General features: G+C 40.3%; 1 protein-coding gene across 1 annotated transcript; it reads left to right on the top strand.

Annotated features, from left to right (window-relative positions):
* Positions 1-18893: 18893 nt before the first annotated feature.
* On the top strand, positions 18894-19817 carry LOC117800825 (olfactory receptor-like protein OLF4). The gene has a single exon (XM_034653382.1). It carries the CDS (start codon positions 18894-18896, stop codon positions 19815-19817), a length of 924 nt encoding a protein of 307 aa, XP_034509273.1.
* Positions 19818-23183: the final 3366 nt, after the last annotated feature.

Consider the following 23183-nt stretch of genomic DNA (forward strand, 5'->3'; position numbering starts at 1 on the left):
AATTCAATTACCCAACATACGATACATCATTAGTTTCAGACCTAGTGCTCAATAAATTATCAGTCGCATATAACACCCAGTGCTCATCACATCACACGCGCACTGTCATGCCCATCATCAATTGTGTCCTGTATGTAAAGAAACATAAGAAAGCAGTTCCAAAATCACAGAGAGGAAACAAATGGACACAAGGGGGAAAAAAGATCTAATAAGCTCAGGGGGTCCCTGAGAGACTGATGAGCCAAGAGCTTCCCTGGTTCTGGCAGCATTCCAGCCCCAGTCCACATCCCCTGGTGCCCAGAATAATTAACAAAGCAGGAAAATAACAATGTTTCTAAACAATAAAGCATTGGTATCATCATGATTTCAAGATATTTTACCGATTGAATAGCATTCGAGAAAAAAATGTGCAAAGGGAATAAATCGCAATTCACAACAGAAAATATACAATGTATGACAATAGAAGGGGACTTTTAAAGATGAAATAATAAAAGACTTTTCAGAATGATTTTAAAGGCAAAACTTTTGGAATCAGAAAACCAGGTTTTTTGTTTGGTTGGTTGGTTGGTTTTGTCTTTNCCTGTGATTTTTTTTTTTTAAAGATTTTATTTATTTATTTGACAGAGAGAGAGATAGCCAACGAGAGAGGGAACACAAGCAGGGGGAGTGGGAGAGGAAGAAGCAGGCTTCCAGCAGAGCAGAGAGCCCGATGCAGGGCTCGATCCCTGAACCCTGGGATCATGCCCTGGGCCGAAGGCAGACCCTTAATGACTCAGTCACCCAGGCACCCCAGAAAAACCAGGCTTTGAATGTCATAACTACCACATATATGCTGCTTGAACTTGGGAGAGACAAGCAATCCATTCCAAATGTGAATATCGTCACTCAGATAGTGGGGATAGCAGCAGCCATCCTCCTAGGGTGGCAGAAAGCGGTCATCAGTATGTGTAAAAAGCTTACAGTACAGTTCCTTCCTGTCGCTAAGTGAGTGATTACAACCAGTGAAAAGATTTGGCTGAGTTTTTCTTCTACCCCACAAATCTCTCCATCATTTTCACATCTCCTGGTAATGAAGTATTACAAAGTGAAGCTAGTCAGCATATGGCTATTTGTATATGAAATACAATTTTTCGTGTGAATACTCAGTGTGAGAGAAGATGCTGAGAAACGTATGTCTCAGGACTGTCATTGCAAGGGAACAGCTACCTGCATGCGTCTGGGTCTTTCTATAAATACGGAAAGTGCTCAAAACTAATACTCTGTTTTCCTGCTCCCATTTACTGCAGACTCCTTGGATATGTTCTATTTTCACTGGAACCACTTTAGGTCCTCCCCGTTCCTTCCCCTGACTCATCCAACTGCTCTTCCATTCCCACCACGTATTGTCAACAATGGTGACAGCATTACTGAGTCCAGTGGACACTTCTCTTTTGAACACATTACATAAGTTACAAATAATTGAGTCTACTATCTCAGGTGACCTCAGGTAAAAGTTCTCAGCTTCCATTCTCTCTGATCCTTTCCTGAAATACCTGCTGGGCTCTCAGACTCACCTGGGTGGGATCTATAAGATGAAGGTCTCTGTGTGCAGGTCTGAATTCTTCTTGGATGATTGATGATGGAGACCAAAGCTCTGTTCCCAAACAGGACAGAAGGAAACAAATGCAGCATGGGTCCCTCTGCGATACTTAGGAACCCAAAAGCAACAACCATGTCCCGGCCAGTCCAAGGATTCACATGCTGACGTTCTACAGCAGAGGAGATATTTACAGCTCCCTGTGTCTGCTCATTAGGTGCTTTTTCCATTGTTAAGCCTTCCTCAGAGCACTTCATTCCCTGTGGGCCACTGGTCTGGACAGAAAGGAAACTTATCCTGCTGAGACTCTGTTCCCAAGAGAAGAGATTAGAAGTGAATCCAGTTTTGTTTCCTCATTCTCATGAACTTGTCAGCCCCAGAGACCTAATATCCTTGTACTTTACCTTAACCTTGAGTTGATATTGGTTTTATTTAATTGAAAGGTTACATTGTGATTTGTATCTTTGGGGCGATATTAATAAATAATCTACGTGGTCCTCTTCATGTGTGGTTTTGAAAGAAAATCTCAATTCTCATGTAGACTCTGAAATAAATTCTGTCTTTGATTCTTCAAAGGGAGGGCCCATGAATTGACAGCAAATATACCTCTGACAAAGTCTTTTAGTAGCAGAATAATGTCCCCAAAACATTTCCACGTTTTATCCACAGAATCTTTGGATATACATTGTGTCATGGCCAAGGAGAATTAAGGTTGGGAATGGTATTAACGCTGCTAGTCAGCTGACACTAGGGTAAACTTATTCTGATTATCCAGGTGAGCTCAATAGATCACAAGGGTCCTCCAACCGTGGAAGAGGGAGGCAGAAGACTTGGAGTCAGAGAGAGATCTTGAGATGCTATATTTTGACTTTGAAGGAAAAGGGAGGGCACATGAGTGAGAGAGTACAGGTGGCTCTAAAGCTGGAATAGGCAAGAAAACCTATTCTCTGCAGACCTCCAGAATGAACTCTTCTCTGCACACAGTGATTTTAGCCCAGGGAGAACTACTTGAGACTTCTGACTTCCAGAACTATCAGAAATTAAATGTATTTGTTTGAAGGCAGCAGCTTGGTCATTTGTTACAACCACAATAAACATCTAATCCAGGGGCATCTGGGTGGCTCAGTCGGTTAAGCATCTGCCTTTGGCTTGGGTCATGATCTCAGGGATTTGGGATCAAGCCCCTCAACGGGGCTCTCTGCTCAATGGTGATTCTTCTCTCTCTCTCTCTCTCTCTCTCTCTCTCTCCCTCTCAAATAAATAAATAAAATCTTTTAAAAATCTAATCCAGACCATTATCTAATATAACTTTCTCAAGGGACAGGAATCAAGCCTTGGATCTTATTCATTTATACTCTCTTGGATAAGGATATTTAGTATTGAAATCCTGCTTTAGGTAGAAAAAGAAATACGAAGTCACTTTGGAGTTGTTCAACCCCAATAGCAGATACAGAAAATCTCCCATGCCCTGAGCTGTTCTGACCTAAAGGCACTAAGGTAAAAAATATTGAATCATTAAGGCCACACATTCCGTATTAAATTTCGTGTTCAAATTTTTACAATACTTTACTTTCACATTAAGCCAAATGTTCATTCTTTTCATTCTTATCCTCTCCCCTTTTCTCTCAAGTTCACCTGTGACACAAAAGATCACCTAATAATGAGTCTATGTGCGTGTGCATATGAGCACCCTTGTTTACTTGAAAGAAAATGTGTATAAACACACACACATTTCATACCTCCCAGCTTTGAACATTTTATTAGGATTGTACAAAATATGACCACACATTTGTTTATTCCCACAGTATGCCTCTGAAATTAGTCTTATTATCCCATGTTATCTTCAGAAATAACAACACTGAGGCTCAGTGGCATTAAATTTTAGTTAACAGAACCAAGTAGTTAAAGCTTATCGTGCACTTCTGGAATTACATACAAACAGAATCATATGGTTTCACTCATACGAGGAACATAAGGAATAGCATGGAGGACTTTAGGAGAAGGAAGGGAAAAGTGAAGGGGGGGAAATTAGAGGGGGAGAAAAACTATGAGATACTATGGACTCCAGGAAACAAACTGAGGGTTTTAGAGGGGAGGCAGTGGGGGTGGGTTAGCCTGCTGATGGGTATTAAGGAGGGCATGTATTGCAGTGAACACTGGGTGTTACACGCAAATAATGACTGTTGGAACACTACATCAAAAACTAATGAAGTACTGTATGGTGACTAACATATCATAATAAAAAAGAAATTATTAAGTTTTAAAAAAATAATGTGCTCCTATATTTTATATGACTCCTTTAATGCAGTAAACTGCACACTTTATTTAAAAATTATTTTAATTATAGTTGACACACAATATTACATTACTTTCAGGTGTACAACATAGTCGTTCAACACTTTATTTTATGCTGTGCTCACCACAAGTCAAACTATATACTTTAAATAGGTGCAGTTTATTGTATATAATTATACTTCAGTGGTATAATTAAAAGGAAAAAGTCTAGTGGAACATGGATCTAGAACACTGGTGTAGCTGATTCACAGTGAACAGTGATGGAAGATATCTCTCCTAACAAGAAAGAAAGCAGTGTCTAGATGGATATGGGACCAATGAAATTAAATTAAAGTAAAGTAAAATTAAATTAAATTAAAATTAAATTAAATTTAAATTAAATTAAAGCAATTCATATTTGGTATTCCTTCTCTAAATCACTATCAGGTACTGAGGTTATATACGAAATAACAAACAAAGCCCAGCATGAGTAAAAGAAAGGGAATAATAAAGATTAGAGCAGAAATCAATGACGCAGAGACTTAAAAAAGGAACAGAAACAAAATCAATGAAAGCAAGAGTTAGTTATTTGAAAAGTTAAAGAAAATTGACAATCACTTAGCAACAGTCATGAAAAAAAAGAGAGAAAAGACAAAATTAGCAGTTAGAAATGGAAGCAACAACTTTTGCCATAGAAATACAAAGAATTATAAGAGAATACTATGAAAAAGTGTAGGGCAACAAAATGTACAACCTAGAAGAAATGGAGAAAGTCCTTGAAATATACCATCTTCTTTTTTTTGTTGTTAAGATTTTATTTATTTATTTGACAGAGATAGAGACAGCCAGAGAGAGAGGGAACACAAGCAGGGGGAGTGGGAGAGGAAGAAGCAGGCTCATAGCAGAGGAGCCGGATGTGGGGCTCGATCCCATAACGCCGGGATCACGCCCTGAGCTGAAGGCAGACGCTTAACCGCTGTGCCACCCAGGCACCCCTGAAATATACCATCTTCTAAAACAGAACAGGAAGAAATAGAAAATCTGAGCAGAACAATTATAAGTAACAAAATTGAGTTGGTAATCCAAAAGCCACCGAAAAGTACAAGTTTGGGACCAGATGGATTTATGGGGAAAGTCTACCAGACATTTAAAGAAAAGTTAATACCTAGTCTCCTCAAACTATTCTAAAACACAGAAGAGGAAGGAGAGCTTACAAATGCATTGCATCAGGCCAGCATTACCCTGACACCAAACCACACTAGGACACCACACACACATAATGCCCCCCCACACATACACATACACGCACACACACATGCACACACACACAGACACACACACAAGCAATGACAAAAACAAAAACAAAATCCTCTAGGCCAACACCCTTGATGAAGACAGATGTAAAAATCCTCAACAAAATGCCAGCAAACTATGTACAATAATATATTAAAAAGATCATTCACCACAATCAGGCAGGATTTTTTCAGGGATGTGAAGATGTTTCAATATTTGCAAATCAATCGATGTCATACACCACATCAACAAAATGGAGGCTCAAAAGTATATGATCATCTCAATAGATGCAGAAAAAGCATTTGACAAGATTTAACATTCATTCATAATAAAAACTCTCAACAAATTAGGGATAGATGGAGCATACATCAACATAATATAGGCCATATATGAAAAACCCACACCTAACTTCATACTCAATGGTGAAAAACTGAGAGCTTTTCCCCTAATGTCAGGAACAAGACAATGATATCCACTCTCACCACTTTTATTCAACAGAGTACTGGAAGTCCTAGCCAGAGAAATCAGACCAGAAAAGAGAATAAGGGCATCCGTATTGGGAAAGAAGTTAAACTGTCACTATTTGCAGATGACATGATATTAAGCATAGAAAATCTGAAGAATCTACCAAAAAAGAAAAAAAAAACTGCTAGAAGTAATAAACAAATTCAGTAAAGTACAAGTTACAAAATCAATACCCAGAAATCAGTAACATTTCTATAGACAATGAAGTAGCAGAAAGAAAAAAAACAAACAAACAAAAAAAAACCATTTACATTCTCACCCAACAGAATGAAATACTTAGGAATAAATTTAACCAAAGATGTGAAACATCTGTACTCCAGAAAGTATAAAAAACTGATGAAAGAGGTTGAAGATGACACAAACAAATGGCGAGATGTACTACACTCAGGATTGGAGATTGATACTGTGAAAATGTCCATATTAAACAAAGCAGTCTACAGATTAAATGCAATCTCTATCAAAATACCAATAGCAGTTACACAAAACTCAAATTAATAATACTAAACTTTGTGTGGAACCACGGAAGACCCTGAATAGCCAAAGCAATCCTGAGATAGAAGAACAGAGCTGAGGTATCACAATATGAGGTCTCAAGACACACGACAAGGCTGTAGTGATCATAGCAGTATGGTACCAGCATAAAAATAGGCAGATGGGTCAACGGAAAAGACTAGAGACCCCCGAAATAAGCCCATGATTATACGGTTAATTGATATGTGACAAAAGAGGCAAGAATATGGGGAGAAGATAATCTTTTCACTAAATGGTGCTGGGAAAATTGGACAGCTATGTAAAAGAATGGAACTGGACCATTCTCTAATTACATACACAAAAATAAACTCAAAATCCATTAAAGAACTAAATGTGAGACCTAACACCATAAAAATCTTAAGAGAGCATAGGTAGTAAATTCTCTGACATCAGTTATAGAAAAATCCATCTAAATAAGTCTCCTAGGATTTGGGAAAGAAAAGCAAAAATAATTAGGACTACATCAAATTAAAAGCTTTTACACACCAAAGGAAACAATCGATAAAACAAAAAGATAACTTACCGAATAGGAGAAGATATTTGCAAATGATATATCTGATAAGGGGTTAATATCTAAAATATATAAAGAACTCCTACAACACCAAAAACAAACAATCCAATTAATAAATAAATAATATGTTCTTTTTGTATTGTTTGCCTGCTTGTTTGTTTGTATGTTTTAATAGACTCATTGCCCGACATGGAGCACAAAGAGGGTTTGAACTCATAACCCTGAGATCAAGACCTGAGCTGAGATCAAGAGTCAGCCAGTTAAAAGACTAAGGCACCCAGGCATCCCAAGAAATTTGGTTATCGATATGGATATTGATAACAAAAAATAATAATAGTACTCTGCCGTCACTGTTTAAGTGTTTATACACATTATCTCATGTAAGTTTTCTAATAACATTCATGATATTAGTATCATTCCCCATTTATTAGGGAGGAGGAGGCAGAGCTTATGGCAACCAATTGACTCAGTCAAGGTCCAGGCTGTGGTGAAAAGGCTCACCCCTTCTGAGGTCTGTGCAGGGCTGTCTGATTCAGATGTTCTGTTGGGCATCACATTATGCGGCCTCCAGCCATAGCTTAGTATCATAACTGTCTAATCCCTAACACATAAATGCACACTTCTAGAAGTCAGCTCCCCAGCTAAGAAATGTTCTGTCTCTGAGGGCCGAAGCCTTAGAAATTAATCACAACCTGCACTGAGATTTATTATGGTTTCCTTAATATTATAATTTCACTTGATTTGATTGTTACAAAGTTTAGCACATTTTCATGTTTATATATTAATTTGCATGTATTCTTTTCATATTTTTGGTTTTCATCCTCAGACCATTTCTCATCTTAGGTATTTATATTCTGATTTGTTTAAAAGAAATTTTTGCATGTCTGCACTTCTTGTTTTGTAATAGGCAACGTGTTCAACATATTTTCTCTAGTTTCACTTTGTTTTGAAATTTCTGTTATTGCTAGACTTACACGTTTTCATGCCCTGGGATTCCTCAATTGTGTTCTCAGTTCATTAACTTCCAACTGGTATAAGTTCAGAAGATTAATCTAATCTTTCTTTGAGAATTCCAATGATATTTCACATTTTTTCTACAAGTTCATTTTAGTCATTTTATTTTTCTACAAGTTCACTCTTTTATGCCAACAAGTGTTGGTATTAAGATAAAATTTAATGTAAGTAGTTGTTACTAGTTACGAATGATCCAGCACCATTTATTTCAAATGCCTTGCTTTCCCTCATTGATTTTGATTACAGTTTTATAATATGACAGGTTTTTATTTTATAGGATTTTTGTTTTTTTGTTTTTTTTTTTTTAAAGATTTTATTTATTTATTTGACAGGGATAGACAGCCAGCGAGAGAGGGAACACAAGCAGGGAGAGTGGGAGAGGAAGAAGCAGGCTCATAGCGGAGGAGCCTGATGTGGGACTCGATCCCAGAACTCCGGGATCACGCCCTGAGCCGAAGGCAGACGCTTAACGACTGAGCCACCCAGGCGCCCCTAGGATTTTTGTTTTCTTATTCTCATATCTTGAAGCCAATTTAGGCTTAAGCCAATTTCACAATGTTTTGATATACTGAATTTCATTACACTCTTTAGTCCTGAAGAGGTTAGGTTGTCTTTCCAATTTTGATAATCTGCTTTTTCTAAGTGTAGGACACTGATTTGATAAGAGTGGCAATATATTCAGATTAAAACATCAATATAGGGTGATCAAGTGCCTTGGCTTACTGTTGCTGTGGTAACAGTGACCACAGACTTAGTGGCTTAAAAGAGCACAAAGATATTACCTTGCAGTTCTGGAGATCAGAAGTCCATAACGACTCTCCCTGGGACAAAAATCAATATGTCTGCAGGGTTGCATTCCTTTGTAGAGACTCTAACGGGTAACTTACTCACTTGCCTTCTCCAGCTTCTAGACACTGCCCCAACCCCTGTCCCATGGCCCCTCCCTCCATCTTCAATGCCTGCAGTGGCCAGCTGAGTCTTTGTTATGTCTCATTTCTTAGACTCTTATTGCTGCCTCCTTTTCCTATTCATGGACCCTTGTGATTATACTGGCTTCGTATTGATAACCTCAGATAAGCTCTATTTTAAGGTTAGGGGAGTAGCAATCCTAATTCCTTCAAGAACTATAATTCCTTTTCTCTGTAACCTAATATTTCACAGGTTCTGAGGATTGGGATGAGGACATTTTTGGAAGGCCATCATTCTGCCTAACATACCACACGACACTAATTTGTCAAGACGTATGTGAGCTGAAATCTGTTAGTGGAGCTTCTAGGAAAACATGTATTTTATCCGAACGGGGGAAAAAAAGTTTTCAAGATGGCAAAAGAGGAGATTTTTCACAACTTTTCCCCAAGGAGCACCAGTTTTGACAGTAACTGATGATGAGAGTCCTTCGTGGAAGTACAAGTGTCCGACGAAGTAACTCAAGCCCCAAGTTGGAGCAAAATACACCCAGCATTCATCTAACTTTACATAAAAAACCAGGGATGTACTGTATGGTGACTAACATAATACAATAAAAAAATTTGAAAAAAATACACCCAGCATTAAACACACTGAACAGAGTAAAAGGAACAATTACACTTTACCCACATACCCTCTACCACAGAGCAGCACATTCAGTGACACAGGAGCTCTTCCTGGCCAAGGACTTCTCCTAGGGATGACTGTGAGAGGGTGCAAGTGAGTGCCTGGCTCCCCCCGGCCATGCAGGATGCTTCTAGTGACACCCACTTCATTCCCAAAACAACCAAAAAACTATCCCAGAGGAAGAGCAATCCTGGACTCACTTCCTGTCCCAAGAGACCTTTTGTGGTGTCATCATGAGCTTGGGAAATGTGGAACTTAGATGGCCACAATAGTCCCCATGGATGGAGCACCTGCTCTGTGCCATGGAATCTCCTGTGAGCTCTAAAGTATTACTAAGTTCTCAGACTGATACCTTAGATGGAATTTCTCCAGTTTAGAGATAAGGAAATAAAGGCTTGGCAGATTCATTTCCTGTTATAAGAGAAAAGAGACATGGGTAAATTTGTCTGACCACCTAAGGTCAAACCTGAGGAGCACAGGGGATTCTGGGAGAAGAAGAACACATCTGACTCTGACACTGGACCAGAGCCTTAACACAAAAAAGTGACTACAGACCAAGACAGGGAATATCAATGGCTGGGAGCTTCAGAGTCACGCTCTCTGTGCCACCTTAGACATACCAAATTAGTAACAGCACTTCCCAAGTTATGACAGTCAAAAATTTCTCCAGATAATTTCAAGTGTCCCCTGGAGGCAAAATCATGTCTGGCTGAGAAACACTGGCCTATACTGTAACATTCCAATCAAAACACATCATTTCTTAATGATGCAGTTCATAATTCTGGGACAAGCACTCAACACTTCCAAGTCACATTTCTACAAATGTGCAATGAGGCTCATCATTTTATGGTCCTCATAGAATGGCTTTTGGAGAAAATAAGTGAGATTATCCATATAAGATTGTCAGCTCAGCCCATGGTGCATTAAAAGGTCTAAATTGATCTCTTATAACTACCAAATCTTTTATAAGTGAATGACTAAATGTCAACTTTTAACTTCTATTCAAACACTGAACTTCTAATTTATTTGTCAAAAGAATTATGAATCCAAGGATTGTTGTGCCCATGGTTTTGTAGCAAAGGAACATGCTTTTGCTTTTTGGAGAAGGACGAACAATTTTCTGGTGCTATCAGGAGTTGTGCTCCCACCACAGATCAATATTTTGGAGACATAGGGAACACAGTCAAGACAGGTGTCCTCAGTCTTAGATTAGGAAAAAGCAATCACTCAGGTCTGAGAACACTTTCAATCTTAGAGCTCTGGAAGCCAGGCAAGTTCAGGAAGGAGTAATAAACATTGGATGTACCTGAATTCTAACCTGGTCTCTTGAGAACAGAGAATCTACAGGAAATAATTCCATTCGGTGCAGAAAAGTTCCCATGGGGAGATGTGCTCAGGGGTTGGAGTAACAATGGGATATGTGTCTAATGAGCAAGGACAGGGAACAGATACAGCAAACATAAAGAGCTGTAAATATCTCCTCTGTTGCAGCCCCTGGGCACGTTCAACCTTCAGCTGGAGGAGACATGGTTTTTGTGCTTGGATTCCTACGTCTGCTGGAGGACCCATGCTTCATTCCTTCCTGCTGTCCTGTCTGTGAACAGAGCTTCAGTCTCCATCATCAACTATCCAGTGTAGAATTTGGACCTCTACATAGAGACCTTCATCTCAAAGACCCCATCCAGGTGAGTCTCAGAGCTCAGCAAGTATTTCAGGAAAGGTTAGAGAGAATGGAAGCTGAAAGTTTTTACCTGAGGTCACCTGAAGGCCTAAACAGCCTAGCCATAGCCAGTTTGTTGGCATGGTGAATTCATTCATTTATATTCCATTTTTTGAAGATTTTAAACAAAGAAATGTCTGTGCACTTAGCAATACAAGGATTACTGTTGACAATTAAGTGGTGGGAATAAAAGTTGGATGAGACTAGAGAAGGAATGGGAGGCACTCTCTTTAGGAAAATGTGAACACTTCCAAGGAGATTTGCAGTAAAGGGGAATATGAAAATAGACTATTAGGTATGGAGGTGAGTGCAGTGCAGTGAGGACATTTAAATATATTTTTAAATGATGTATATTGTAGCATGTTCTATATTCATTAGAAAGACTGTGGACTTTGGGAAACAAACTGAGGGCTTCAGAGGGGAGGGAGTGGTGGATTGGGACAGGCCAGTGATGGGTAGTAAGGAGGGCACATATTGCATGGAGCACTGGGTGTTATATGCAAACAATGAATCATGGAACACTATATCAAAAACTAATGATCTACTGTATGGAGACTAACGTAACATAATAAAAAAATTAAAAAAAGAAAAGAAAAGAAAGAAAGATCCAGACCTGGATTCTTAACTCTAGGAAACACTGAGGGTTGCTGGAGGGGAGGTGGGTGGGGGGGATGGGGTAACTAGGTGATGGGCATTAAGGAGGGCACATGATGTAATGGGCACTAGGTAGTCTATGCAACTGATAAATCACTGAACTCTACCTCTGAAACTAATAATACACTGTATGTTAATTAATTGAATTTAAATAAAATAAAATTATTCTTTTTTTAAAAAGTAGAGAATGTCCAGACCAATGGAGGGAGCCACTATCTTGCAAAAGCTGTTCTGGAAATATACATCTCACAGAATCCTCTCTCACATTAGGTATTCACTTAAAAAGTTTATTTACAGCACATAAAGGCAAATTGTAAAGGGCTTTAGTTTGCGCTTATTTCATTACCTGGAGGTGGAATATATTTTGGGGTTTATTAGCCATTTACTTTCTCCATCCCAAATCGCCTGTTCAAGTTTTTTGCTTTGTATACTGGGTCTGATCGTTCTCGTTGTTGTTTGTTTGTTTTTCTTGCTGAATCATTTTTTTCTTCTGTTTGATTGCATTCTTTCCAACAAATAATTACAAATGTGTAAGCTGAGTTTGCTATTTGATGTTTAATTCTTGTGTGTATGTAGAGATGTATTTGCTGGGTAATGTGAGAGTTTATAAACTTTGACCAGTCCATTCTATCCATCAGTCATGTTTTGTCCCCACCCATTGCTTTTTATTTACGTCTAAATAAATTGCCTTTTGCATGCATTGCCTTCTAAGTTCACATCTGTGCCTGCTTACTGCTGCCCTTTGCCTTTTCTGATTAGATCTCTTTTCTAAACTAGCACTCATCTTCTGCCATCCTGTCCAACCAATTCTTCTGCATTCAAAGTACACATTTTCACAAGCATGTTTGACTCTATTTAAGTTTATTTAGGATGACATTATAATTTTAGATACTGCTCTCTGCCTATTTTTAGGATGAATTATGATTTTAAGGGATATTGTCCTATTCTTTTCATTAGGTTTTTGCCTATCCCATTTTGATTTAGAGGTCTGCTAATGTGATGAAATTGTTATTTTAGATCTTTTCTTGAAGAAGTTAGCCTTTTTATCTTTATTTCCTTAAAGTTGTTTTATTTATTTTAGTAATCACGGCACCCAATGTGGGACTTGAAACCCCAAGTTTCAAGAGGTACATGTTCCTCAGACTGAGCTAGCCAGCACCCAGAAATTAGTCTTTTTAAATTCAACTGAGATTTATAAGACTGTTTTGAATCCACTGTATTTTTCCCTGCTATCGTTACCCCTCTTGTTTGTATTTGATGAATTTATCGTCTAAAAATGTGTTTCTATCTAAATGCACACCTTTTCCAAACAACAAAAGTGCACAAAGGAGGTGAGGTCCCTGCTCATTTGGATCCTGTGTCAAACAAAGAAAGCAGAGTGGGTGACATAAATGTGTGTGTGACTAAGGCCCTCAGCGATATTCATACGAAGGACAGAAATAGGTTTCTGAGGTGTGTCTCAGATTTTATAGAGTGTATTGTAGGGACGCCTACACGTGTGGGACCAAAATCAGAAACAGGAGTGGAGCGAGCCCAGGGGCTTGTCAAAGAGAGACCGAAACTCAAAGCCCAGGAATTACAAAGCAAAGATGCCCCAGGGGTGCCCAGCAGGCTCAGCTATAAAAGCATCCAAGTCTTGCTCTCAGTGCCCTGAGTTCCAGCCCCACACTGGGTTTTAAATAAAGAAAACTTTTTTTTTAATTAAAAAAAAAAGAAAAGATGCCATAAAGACATGTGAGAGAAAGGCTAGCCTCATCTATTCCTTCTTGAGCCATATGAGGACAAGGGTGGCCAAACACATAGGAATAAATATGGAATAAAAACCAGAACAAGGGCCTGATGTGGGTATTGTAACAAAGCGATTGGGAAAATAAAAGTACAGTCAGTGTGCGGTCCCTGAATCTGGAGGAACCCCAGCACCCACACTGGCTGCCCACTCCCTCTGCAGCCTGGATGTTCTAACGGGCTCTTCATTCACAGTGCTTTTCCATCATTGCCCGGAAGTGCCATATTTTTATTATTTTTATTTTTTAAAGTATTTTATTTATTTATTCTGGGGGTGGGGGCAGGAGCAGAGGGACAGGGGCACACAGACTCCCGCTGAGCTGACAGCTGGACTCAGGGTTCCATCCCAGGACCCTGGGATCATGACCTGCTGAGCCACTCAGGAACCTTGGAAATGCCCTTCTTTTTAAAATATTCTTGCATTTACCGACATGGATAAGAATCTTTTAATTGTATCTCAGAGCAAAACATGCTTTTTACATGTGATCCAGCAGTTCTGCACAGGCAAACACAGAAATAAACACATTTGTGCACACACACACACACACACACACACACCCATGGGACTCAACAAGGAGAACCATGAAATGCTTTGGTATGAACTCTGACCACATCTGATATTTTCCATTGTGCCTTATTTATCTTATTCTATTTATTCTTATAAATCACAGTCTGACCCACAAATGGTCCCAATCTGAGGATGTGGAAAACATTTCTCTCCCATGTTCTCCCTTCCTGTGATAGTAGCTCCCTGCTTCTGTTCTCTCTCTCATCACTGGCAACTTCTGTGAGCAGAGGTTCTCTCGTTCCTTATGAACATTTATTTATTCCCACTGTTCCCAACCAAACTATGTCTGGGGATAAAGTGTGAGAGTCTGTATAACACGCCCCAGGGCACCCATAGTCTAGCAGAGAAACATACATGGAATTAAATAAAAGTTACACAGTGATAACACTTACATCTAAATTACTGCAAGAGGAAGCATCGTTTTTCTGTGGGAATGCTAAAATAATAGAACAAAAACAAAGGATTCATGAAGGAGATGACTCCTTACAGTTTGAAAGAGGCGATGGGATTGTGAAGACAGGAGGTGAATGATCCCAAAGAGACCAGTGGGCGACTCCCAGCAGAGGGCAGCAGGTGTGTGGAGGCTCTGAGCCTGGAGACCGGGGCTTCAGGTGAAGCTACAAGTCCAGTCCAGTGTTCAGGACATCAGTGTGGTGAGGCAGTGGGAATGAGAAGCTGGTGGATGGGCCAAGGGAGGCAAGCCAAGTGTTGGAAGTTATGGAATTTGGGGTTCACTCTCCAGTGGGGAGTCACCAAGAAGGGGTTAAGATGCAGAGTTGGGACAGTAACTTAAATGCAATATAAACNAAGTTATGGAATTTGGGGTTCAGTCTCCAGTGGGGAGTCACCAAGAAGGGGTTAAGATGCAGAGTTGGGACAGTAACTTAAATGCAATATAAACGATTTCTCAGGGTAAATGTGAATATTGGCTAGAGGACGCCAGCCTGTGGTAGGTGGAGAGATGACAAGGGACTGAAATAAGGGAGTGGAACTGGGGACCCAGAGGTGGGGAAGCAATGGAGACATTGAGAGAAGAAAAAACTCAGCCAAATCTTATCACCAGTATTAACCACTTATTATCAACAGGAGGGAACTATGCTAAGGTCTTTCCATATATTCGCTAAATCTGTCAACCACCTGAGAAGGATGGACAGCTTGAGCCCTACGATTTGGGGGAGGATATTAACATTTATTATAGTTTGGTTGGTGCTTCAAATTCAAACAGCAAATATGCATAGGTCCAAAATTCAAAACCCTAGTTTCTGATTATAAAGTTTTGCATTTTTTATCATTTAGAAAAGTTCCTTTACCAAATCATGTTTTAAAATCCCCTACTTCTGTTGTACTGTGTGTATTTCCTTTAGTGAGTTGTGGGTGTCTTCCCTTTATTTATTATTATGGTGGGATGTTCGATGGGTCAGATGTCTTGATAACGTAAAATCCTCCCTACCTTTTCTTTTGGATAAATGGCCTTTTGCTTCTTTATTATTCTGGGCATCAAGACACTGTAACTAGGGTTGGACTGTTGCCAGATCCAAGGACATTTGGTCCTCCTCACCATCTCTAGGGGGTCACATGAGCTTATTGGATATTTGTCCCTACTTCCTTCAAGTTTTTGGAACTGATTTTTTTATGTTTCTTTAACTACTGGGCATAAAATGATCACATTAAAATGGAGACATGGTCCCAATCTGAGGATGTGGAAAACATTTCTCTCCCATGTTCTCCCTTCCTGTGATAGTAGCTCCCTGCTTCTGTTCTCTCTCTCATCACTGGCAACTTCTGTGAGCAGAGGTTCTCTCGTTCCTTATGAACATTTATTTATTCCCACTGTTCCCAACCAAACTATGTCTGGGGATAAAGTGTGAGAGTCTGTATAACACGCCCCAGGGCACCCATAGTCTAGCAGAGAAACATACATGGAATTAAATAAAAGTTACACAGTGATAACACTTACATCTAAATTACTGCAAGAGGAAGCATCGTTTTTCTGTGGGAATGCTAAAATAATAGAACAAAAACAAAGGATTCATGAAGGAGATGACTCCTTACAGTTTGAAAGAGGCGATGGGATTGTGAAGACAGGAGGTGAATGATCCCAAAGAGACCAGTGGGCGACTCCCAGCAGAGGGCAGCAGGTGTGTGGAGGCTCTGAGCCTGGAGACCGGGGCTTCAGGTGAAGCTACAAGTCCAGTCCAGTGTTCAGGACATCAGTGTGGTGAGGCAGTGGGAATGAGAAGCTGGTGGATGGGCCAAGGGAGGCAAGCCAAGTGTTGGAAGTTATGGAATTTGGGGTTCAGTCTCCAGTGGGGAGTCACCAAGAAGGGGTTAAGATGCAGAGTTGGGACAGTAACTTAAATGCAATATAAACGATTTCTCAGGGTAAATGTGAATATTGGCTAGAGGACGCCAGCCTGTGGTAGGTGGAGAGATGACAAGGGACTGAAATAAGGGAGTGGAACTGGGGACCCAGAGGTGGGGAAGCAATGGAGACATTGAGAGAAGAAAAAACTCAGCCAAATCTTATCACCAGTATTAACCACTTATTATCAACAGGAGGGAACTATGCTAAGGTCTTTCCATATATTCGCTAAATCTGTCAACCACCTGAGAAGGATGGACAGCTTGAGCCCTACGATTTGGGGGAGGATATTAACATTTATTATAGTTTGGTTGGTGCTTCAAATTCAAACAGCAAATATGCATAGGTCCAAAATTCAAAACCCTAGTTTCTGATTATAAAGTTTTGCATTTTTTATCATTTAGAAAAGTTCTTTTACCAAATCATGTTTTAAAATCCCCTACTTCTGTTGTACTGTGTGTATTTCCTTTAGTGAGTTGTGGGTGTCTTCCCTTTATTTATTATTATGGTGGGATGTTCGATGGGTCAGATGTCTTGATAACGTAAAATCCTCCCTACCTTTTCTTTTGGATAAATGGCCTTTTGCTTCTTTATTATTCTGGGCATCAAGACACTGTAACTAGGGTTGGACTGTTGCCAGATCCAAGGACATTTGGTCCTCCTCACCATCTCTAGGGGGTCACATGAGCTTATTGGATATTTGTCCCTACTTCCTTCAAGTTTTTGGAACTGATTTTTTTATGTTTTTTTAACTACTGGGCATAAAATGATCACATTAAAATGGAGACACATGTTTACATGCTCATAGGAGACATTACTACTAGAATTTGGATGCACATTCACATTCATTTTTTTTTTAGTTTTTTTAATTAATTAATTATTTTTTTATCNATGTACACGGTGGTCACACCCATGCTGAACCCCTTCATCTACAGCCTGAGGAACAGAGACATAAAGGGGGCTCTGAAAAGAATTGTGTTACAGTGATATGAGGGCCAGTGGTCCTGGGGCTGAAGAACTGCCCATGATTGCAGGGCTCACAGCCTCAGTGCCAGGAATTGCTATTCTTTGATCAGGCTGNACTTAGTTTTTGATGTAGTGTTCCATGATTCATTGTTTGCGTATAACACCCAGTGCTCCATGAAATACGTGCCCCCCTTTATACCCTTCACTGGGCTAACCCATGTATGCAATGGGCTATTACTCAGCCATCAAAAAGAACGATTACCCAACATTTGCATCAACATGTATGGGACTGGAGGAGATTATGCTAAAGGGCACTTTCACATTCTTAAGGGAGAGACTATTTGATGTCAGCAGCTTGCCTTGGATCCCTGATTTCTTAATTATTGTGGTGGAGGTGACAATAGCCTTGCAGTGATTTTTATTTATTTTTTATTATTATATTATGTTAGTCACCGTACAGTACAACCCTAGTTTTTTTATGTAAAGCTCCAGGGTTCATTTCTTGCGTATGCTGGCAGTGATTTTTAAAACAAAAAAATGAGCAAAGGAAAGGCAGAATGGTGAAGGGGAGTGGTAAATAAAGCTTCCAGTTAAGGAATGAATGAGTCATGGGAATAAAGGGCACAGCCCAGGGAATGTAGTCACTGATAAGGCCACAGTGTTGTGTGGTGGCAGATGGCAGCTCCACACATGCGAGCACGGCGTGGTGTTTAAACTGATGAATCAATGCATTGTACACCTGAAACTAACGTAACATTGCATGTCAACCATACTGAGGTTTTAAATTTTAATGTGAAAAAAACCAAGTCAAACTCAGAGTCTTTGCATCAGTTGTTCCCTCTGATGGGCACACACGGATAACCTTGTGTCTCCTGCTGTTTCCTCCTCGAGGTAACACCTCCGTCCACTGTTTCATTTCTACTGGCTTTTCTTCATAGCACCTCTCACAGTCTGATATTCTATCTAATCTTGTTTTTTTCTTTATCTTCTCCATCACTGAACTGTGCAGACTTATGTTTCCTGACACCTATACTATTTGCCTGGAGGTCAGTCAGTGCTCAATTTTATTCCTCAAAAGTGTGACAGAATGTCTCATTAACAGTATAGAATATATGAGTACTTGCACAAAAGGCAAAGTGTGGGATACGCATTCCTACTCAGTGCTGGGATGTCCCAACAGGGGACAAGTTCCATACAAAAACTGTGGATATTGACTTTTTTCAAAAAAAGATTTTATTTACTTATTTGAGAAAGAGAGAGAGAGAGCAGGAGCAGGGGGAGATGGAGGGGCAGAGAAGAAGCAAAATCCCTGCCGTGGGGAGAACCCAAAGCACGGCTCACTCATAAGACTCCGGGATCATGACCTGAACCAAATGCAGACACCTAACCAACTGAGCCACCCCAAGATATAGCCTTTCTGACTGCAAAGTAAAAATTGCAGAATTTCAATGTTACTTGTAAGGTTCATTATTGAAAAATTAGTCTTGTTATTTTTTGTTCTCTGGTAGTCTTCTCCACCATATGGAACTAGGAAATGATACAGAAATTTCAGAATTCCTTCTTCTGGGATTATCAGAGAAACCAGAACTGCAGCCCCTCATATTTGGGCTTTTCCTCTCCATGTACCTGATCACTGTGTTTGGAAACCTGCTCCTCATCCTGGCCGTCAGCTCTGACTCCCACCTCCACACCCCCATGTACTTCTTCCTGGCCAACCTGTCCTTTGCAGACATTTGTTTCACCTCCACCACCGTCCCCAAGATGCTCCAGGACATCCAGACGCAGAGCAAAGTCATAACCTATGAAGGTTGTATCACTCAGATATACTTTTACCTACTCTTTGCAGGCTGGGATGCCTTTCTCCTGAGTGTGATGGCCTATGACCGCTTCGTGGCCATCTGTCACCCCCTGCACTACACGGTCATCATGAACCCCCGGCTCTGTGGACTGCTGGTTCTGTTGTCCTGGATCATGAGTGCCCTGAATTCCTTATTGCAAACCTTAATGGTGTTACAGCTGACCTTCTGCAGAGAGGTGGAAATCTCCCACTTTTTCTGTGAAATGAATCAGGTGGTCCGACTTGCCTGTTCTGACCCCTTTCTTAATGACATGATGATGTATTTTGCAACATTGGTGCTGGCTGCTGCTCCCCTAGCTGGGATCCTTTACTCTTACTCTAAGATAGTTTCCTCCATATGTGGGATCTCATCAGCTCAGGGCAAGTATAAAGCATTTTCCACCTGTGCATCTCACCTCTCGGTTGTCTCCTTATTTTATTGTACAAGCCTAGGAGTGTACCTTAGCTCTGCTGTTACCCAGAGCTCCCACGCAAGTGCAGTGGCCTCGGTGATGTACACGGTGGTCACACCCATGCTGAACCCCTTCATCTACAGCCTGAGGAACAGAGACATAAAGGGGGCTCTGAAAAGAATTGTGTTACAGTGATATGAGGGCCAGTGGTCCTGGGGCTGAAGAACTGCCCATGATTGCAGGGCTCACAGCCTCAGTGCCAGGACCTGCTATTCTTTGATCAGGCTGTGGAAGTAGAACCTTCTATTTATTTCCTGGAATTTCCATTGGTTTGAATTCAACTTCCCATACATTTAAGTACTTACTTTATTAAGCTTCTGCTCTGATACACAGACAGTTTTCCCCTTTCTCTAATTTCATATATCCCCAGGGGTTTCACAAGCCTTGGATCACAATTGCCTGGAATTTTCTACATCATACATGGGGCAAGTTGAGTTTCTTAAAAATAATTTCATTTTAACTCACTTACCTCATGCCAAGTAAATTTTCCCTAGATTTCCTAAAAGAATGCATGAGTTGTAGTCTTCATATGGAAGAAACTACACTTGGCCACTAAGCCCTTCACATAACTTTATTGTAGAGGAGAGTACAAAACCCCAGTTTTCACCTAGAGACTGTCAGTCTTTTTACATCCCTACCTCACTCCTCTTCCTGAGAATGTGGACTCTAATACTGTTCCCTGTAAGTCTCAGGCACCTGACAGGGATGCTCAGGCTAGGAAAGCCCTGGCACCCCCTGCGCCCCTGTGCTTGTGGACATTCCCACAGACGCTTCCCTGACCAGAGCCTCTGCTGTGGCTGCACCAGCCCTTGGGTTCTCACTGTGACTGCAAGACATGCATCAGCAACACCCATCAGAGACTCTAACAAGACAAGGTTCATCATCACAGGTTCTTGTAGGGATGGGCAGAAAGGTCTAGGGGGCCTGTTATTGGGGTCCAAGGGCGGAGTGACTAGGGGTTTGCAGGTTCACTCTTTATTGACCAGCTTAAAACACCAGAGTGAAATTCTGGCACAGAAGGGAAGGCACAGCCACTCATGTGTCAGTACGGAGGTTATCAGGGTTTCTGAAGAGGTATTTCATGGCTGGGGCAGCCTGACTGCTTCTCTGGTAATAGTGTCCCACACCTGACAATGTGTCTGTTCAGCATGGTTGTCTCCGAAACGGAGGCTTCAGAAATCAAAAGCTTAATGTCAGGTACCTTCTCTACAAACACGCTCCTGTGCTTTAAAACTAGTTTCCTTGTTTTATTCTGTTATTCATCTGGGTGTCCTAACGCCTGCCATAGTCACTAGCAAATGCTGATGAGCAAACATATAGCTCCAGTGGAGTCTACAGAGAAAGAGAATTGGATAAATAGTTGGACCTGATATGCGATTAGTGTCAGAGATGATCACAAATACAAGAATGGATTTTCTTTGGGCAAATCCCAGTAGTGGGATCTCCAGATTGCAGGGTAGTTCTATTTTCAAGTTTTTTAGCCCCTCCGCTCTGTTTTCCAAGTGGCTGCACCAGTTTGCATTCCCACCAACATTGCAAGAGGGTTCCCCTTTCTCCACATCCTTGCCAACATCTGTCGTTTCCTGTGTCGTTAATTTTATCCATTCTGACAGGTGTCAGGAGATATCTCATTGTGATTTTCATTTGCGTTTCCCTGCTGATGAGTGACATTGACCATCTTTCCATGGGTCTGTTGATCACCTGGATATCGTCTTTGGAGAAATGTCTGGTCATGTTTCTGGTTACTTATAATTGAATTACAATTAACTTCTTTGGTGTAAGTTCTTTATAGGTTTTGGATATTAATCCCTTATAGGATATATCATTTCCAAATATTTTTCACCACTCAGTAGTTGTGTTTTTGTTTTGTTGACTGTTTCCTTGGCTGTGCAGAAGCTTCTTATTTCAAAGCAGCCATTTACAACATGGATGGCTCTAGAGGGTATCATGCTAAGGGAAATCAGTCAGTCAAAGAAAGACTGATATCAAATAACTTCACTCATATGTGGAATTTAGGAAACCAAAACAAACAATGAAAAAAAGAGACAAACAAAAATCTAGACTCTTCAATATTGGGAACAAAGTGGTGGTTGCCAGGGGGGAACTGGGGAGGGGTTGGGTAAAATAGGAGATAGGGATTAAGAGAGCACTTATTGTTATGAGCACTGAGCAATGTATAGAATTGCTGAATCACTCTATTGTACACCTGAAACTAACATTATGATGTATGTTAATTATACTGGAATTAAAAAATTTAAAAAAATATTTAAGGACTTCCAGGGTGCAACATTTCAAACCACCATTTTATTAATAATCAAAATATTTCTTTTTTATGCTGTGCATCTATTTATTGAACATTATTTTTTGATGATTGGTGTCCACCACTGAGGGGGTTTATTCACTGAGGTGACAGATTGCTTAGTGTATCTATGTTTTAACACAGATTTGTTTTCCTGTTTCCACTTGAAAACTTCTAATGTTACCTGCTAATATGACCCTCTTGTTGTTCCATGAAATAACTCCTTTTTCATAGAATTTANTTTTTATGCTGTGCATCTATTTATTGAACATTATTTATTGATGATTGGTGTCCACCACTGAGGGGGTTTATTCACTGAGGTGACAGATTGCTTAGTGTATCTATGTTTTAACACAGATTTGTTTTCCTGTTTCCACTTGAAAACTTCTAATGTTACCTGCTAATATGACCCTCTTGTTGTTCCATGAAATAACTCCTTTTTCGTAGAATTTATCACAAATAGTAAAGGGTGGTGAAGGAACAATATTAGTATCATCAATTTCGTACCTCTTTCCTGCTCGGAAATCCCGTCCATTTGCATGATCAGGGGACGCTTCACACGAGAGCTGGATGTCCTTCTGGTCCTGGGTTCAGGGTCAACGGTTCTACACAACAAGCATGTCCTTCAAATACTCCCAGTGACCCGGAGGGGAGCCCACACCTCATCACTGCTCTTAAAGTCACTGGAAGGAAACTTGAATAATGATGAACTGCTCTCCTTAATGTCAGATCATACACCACAAATAAAAAACAGTACTCGCTAACTGCCCCTNAGTGACCCGGAGGGGAGCCCACACCTCATCACTGCTCATAAAGTCACTGGAAGGAAACTTGAATAGATGAACTGCTCTCCTTAATGTCAGATCATACACCACAAATAAAAAACAGTGTTCCCTAACTGCCCCCTGTCTGTTCGCTTGGAATATTGTGTTAGTCAACTATTGCTGATACAGGCTGTCCTTGTCCTATGGGATATCATTAATACTGCTAAAATCAAATGACATGTGCTGGGAAGGGTTTCTGATCTCTGCTGAGCTCCTCGTGGATATGGAGTCAGCTGTCAATCTCTACATTACGTTTCTAAGGCTCATCCACGGTGTCATGTGAGGCTGTAATGCTCTCTGTCTCAACCACTCTATGGGCTCTCATTACTGCATTTCCACTGTTGATCTAGTCACAGAAAAAATTGGTTTATCATGTGA

This window comes from Ailuropoda melanoleuca, unplaced genomic scaffold, assembly GCF_002007445.2.
Source record: "Ailuropoda melanoleuca isolate Jingjing unplaced genomic scaffold, ASM200744v2 unplaced-scaffold8310, whole genome shotgun sequence".
NCBI lineage: Eukaryota > Metazoa > Chordata > Mammalia > Carnivora > Ursidae > Ailuropoda > Ailuropoda melanoleuca.